Source organism: Frankliniella occidentalis, unplaced genomic scaffold, assembly GCF_000697945.3.
Source record: "Frankliniella occidentalis isolate FOCC.00 unplaced genomic scaffold, Focc_3.1 Scaffold66, whole genome shotgun sequence".
In the NCBI taxonomy this organism is placed as follows: domain Eukaryota; kingdom Metazoa; phylum Arthropoda; class Insecta; order Thysanoptera; family Thripidae; genus Frankliniella; species Frankliniella occidentalis.
Window position 1 is genome coordinate 1,634,994 of NW_026267196.1, and position 1,828 is coordinate 1,636,821.

The following is a 1,828-nucleotide window of genomic DNA, read 5'->3' on the forward strand; positions in this document are numbered from 1 at the left end:
TTTTTAGCGAAAACTGATGGGTCCGGATTTTGACGGAAGAGTAGTCGAATCGACAGGGGTGACCCAGGGAACCACAAAACTACTTTTGGTTCCGTCAGAAACCACCCCTGTCCACAGAAACTTGCGTTTTAAAGGTGGTCTAATCTGGCGGGCTACCTAAGGAAGGGGCACCGGCTAAGAACTCTGCTGTAGTGGGTAGGCACCATGATATTTAGACAGAGCATGTGAAAAGGGAGTTTGCCCCATCAATCCAAACCAATTCCAGCAATTTCCCAAATTGGCAAGATTTTTAAAAGACATTTTCAGTGATAACAAATCAGCCTGGATTTTGACAGAGGAGGCTTGAAAGCAACAACAAAGAACCAAGGCACCACAAAAAACATCAAAAACCACCCTTTGATGCACATGAAAGGAAGCTCCTCATATTGTCTGTACAGAGACAAATTAGACCAGCGTTGGTTACTGTCATGTCAACTCACCTATTCTTTTGGGTAAAATTACTCCATAGACTTCTCTTGCTCATGTCAAGAACATTTCTGGGCCGAGTTCCTGCAATCATATTAAATGGTACTTTTAGCGCTCATCTACTATTAATTACATATAATTTACTCATACAATGCACTTTTAAATGCCTCTCCCCCCATGCGTCTCTAAATGACTATGGTCTTTCAAATAACTAATTTTGGTACTGGATTAAACGTTAAGTACGAAGGGGCAGCTGCAAATTATCTGCAACGCGCATTATTGATTGATTGTTTAGGGGATTACGCAAATAGTACCACTCGGTTTGCACCCCAATCAGAAAGTAATAAAGATTTCTGTTCCACGAGAATAAAATAGAGTAAAATATATGATATGTGATAAAACACTAGCAGGTTCACCCATTTGCATACGGACCTACAACAGTATTTAACATACTGCATGGATTGGAGGAGTCTAACCCCATTCAACACTTTTTCAACAAAGCTGACAGTGAGTCAAGTTATTTACATCACGGGCATCATTTACTCGGCCTCAAAAAATAACTTACAACTTAATTGTGCTTGTAAAAATTGAGCCACAGGAGCATAACCTCCTACAACAATAACCGGAATGGAACAATTCAATATTCCGGACCGGAAACAAGTAAAGCACTATACCTTGCGATTAATAACGAAAAGCGGCGATGTCCACTCTACAATTCTGGTTAAAATCCTATGATCATTAATTATATGAGAAGTTATTATCGGTATTTGGCAGAAACGCCGATCGAGACACCGAGTTTCACTATGTTTGTTTACGTTTCCATAAAGGCGCGGGAAATGCGCGGTGGGGGTGGGGAGGAGGAGAGGGGTAGGGGACGCGGCACGGCAAAGGGGGAGAGCAATAATTACGGCATACTCACCTCACCGACATATCGTGGTCGCGGGATGTGATTCTCTCCTGGGGTAGGCAATCCCGCCTCACTTGTCCAGGATGTGATCCTTTGGGGATGCTTCCCGTCCCGTGCATCGTTGTGTGGCTCCAGGCGGCAACGCCAGGGAAGTGCCATGTGACAATAGTGAATTGATCTGGATAATAAACTATTATGGGCGATTTGCTATTAATAATAATCACATTTGGCGACTTTTAAGAAATATGCACCAGCCGGGGTACACGACGTTTGGAGCCGAATCGTATTTGTCGTGGGAGTGTCATCGGCGTGCTCGGGAGGTCCCCAATGACGTCCCCGGGGGGCCCGGACGACATCGGCACTACCAGATTTGGACTCAGCGTGCGAGAAAACCCCCGAACACGATATTTCAGTCATCCTGGTCGTTCCGAGGTTGACGGTCGGTCGGTCGGCCAA

The 1,828-nt window shown here is 44.7% G+C and overlaps 1 protein-coding gene across 3 annotated transcripts; it reads right to left on the reverse strand.

Moving 5' to 3' along the window:
* Positions 1-6: 6 nt before the first annotated feature.
* On the reverse strand, positions 7-1,822 carry LOC127749575 (uncharacterized). 3 transcript variants are annotated; one of them, XM_052268312.1, is made up of 3 exons: positions 1,624-1,822; positions 1,385-1,550; positions 7-549 (listed from the first exon to the last, which is right to left on the reverse strand). In XM_052268312.1, the coding sequence occupies exons 1-3, from the start codon at positions 1,787-1,789 to the stop codon at positions 525-527; spliced, it is 357 nt and encodes a 118-aa protein (XP_052124272.1). In that variant the 5' UTR covers positions 1,790-1,822; the 3' UTR covers positions 7-524. The 3 variants fall into 3 exon arrangements, 1 of the variants encoding a protein (XP_052124272.1); XR_008011225.1 differs by having other exon boundaries at positions 1,390-1,822; XR_008011224.1 differs by lacking the exons at positions 1,385-1,550; positions 1,624-1,822 and adding an exon at positions 1,140-1,378.
* Positions 1,823-1,828: the final 6 nt, after the last annotated feature.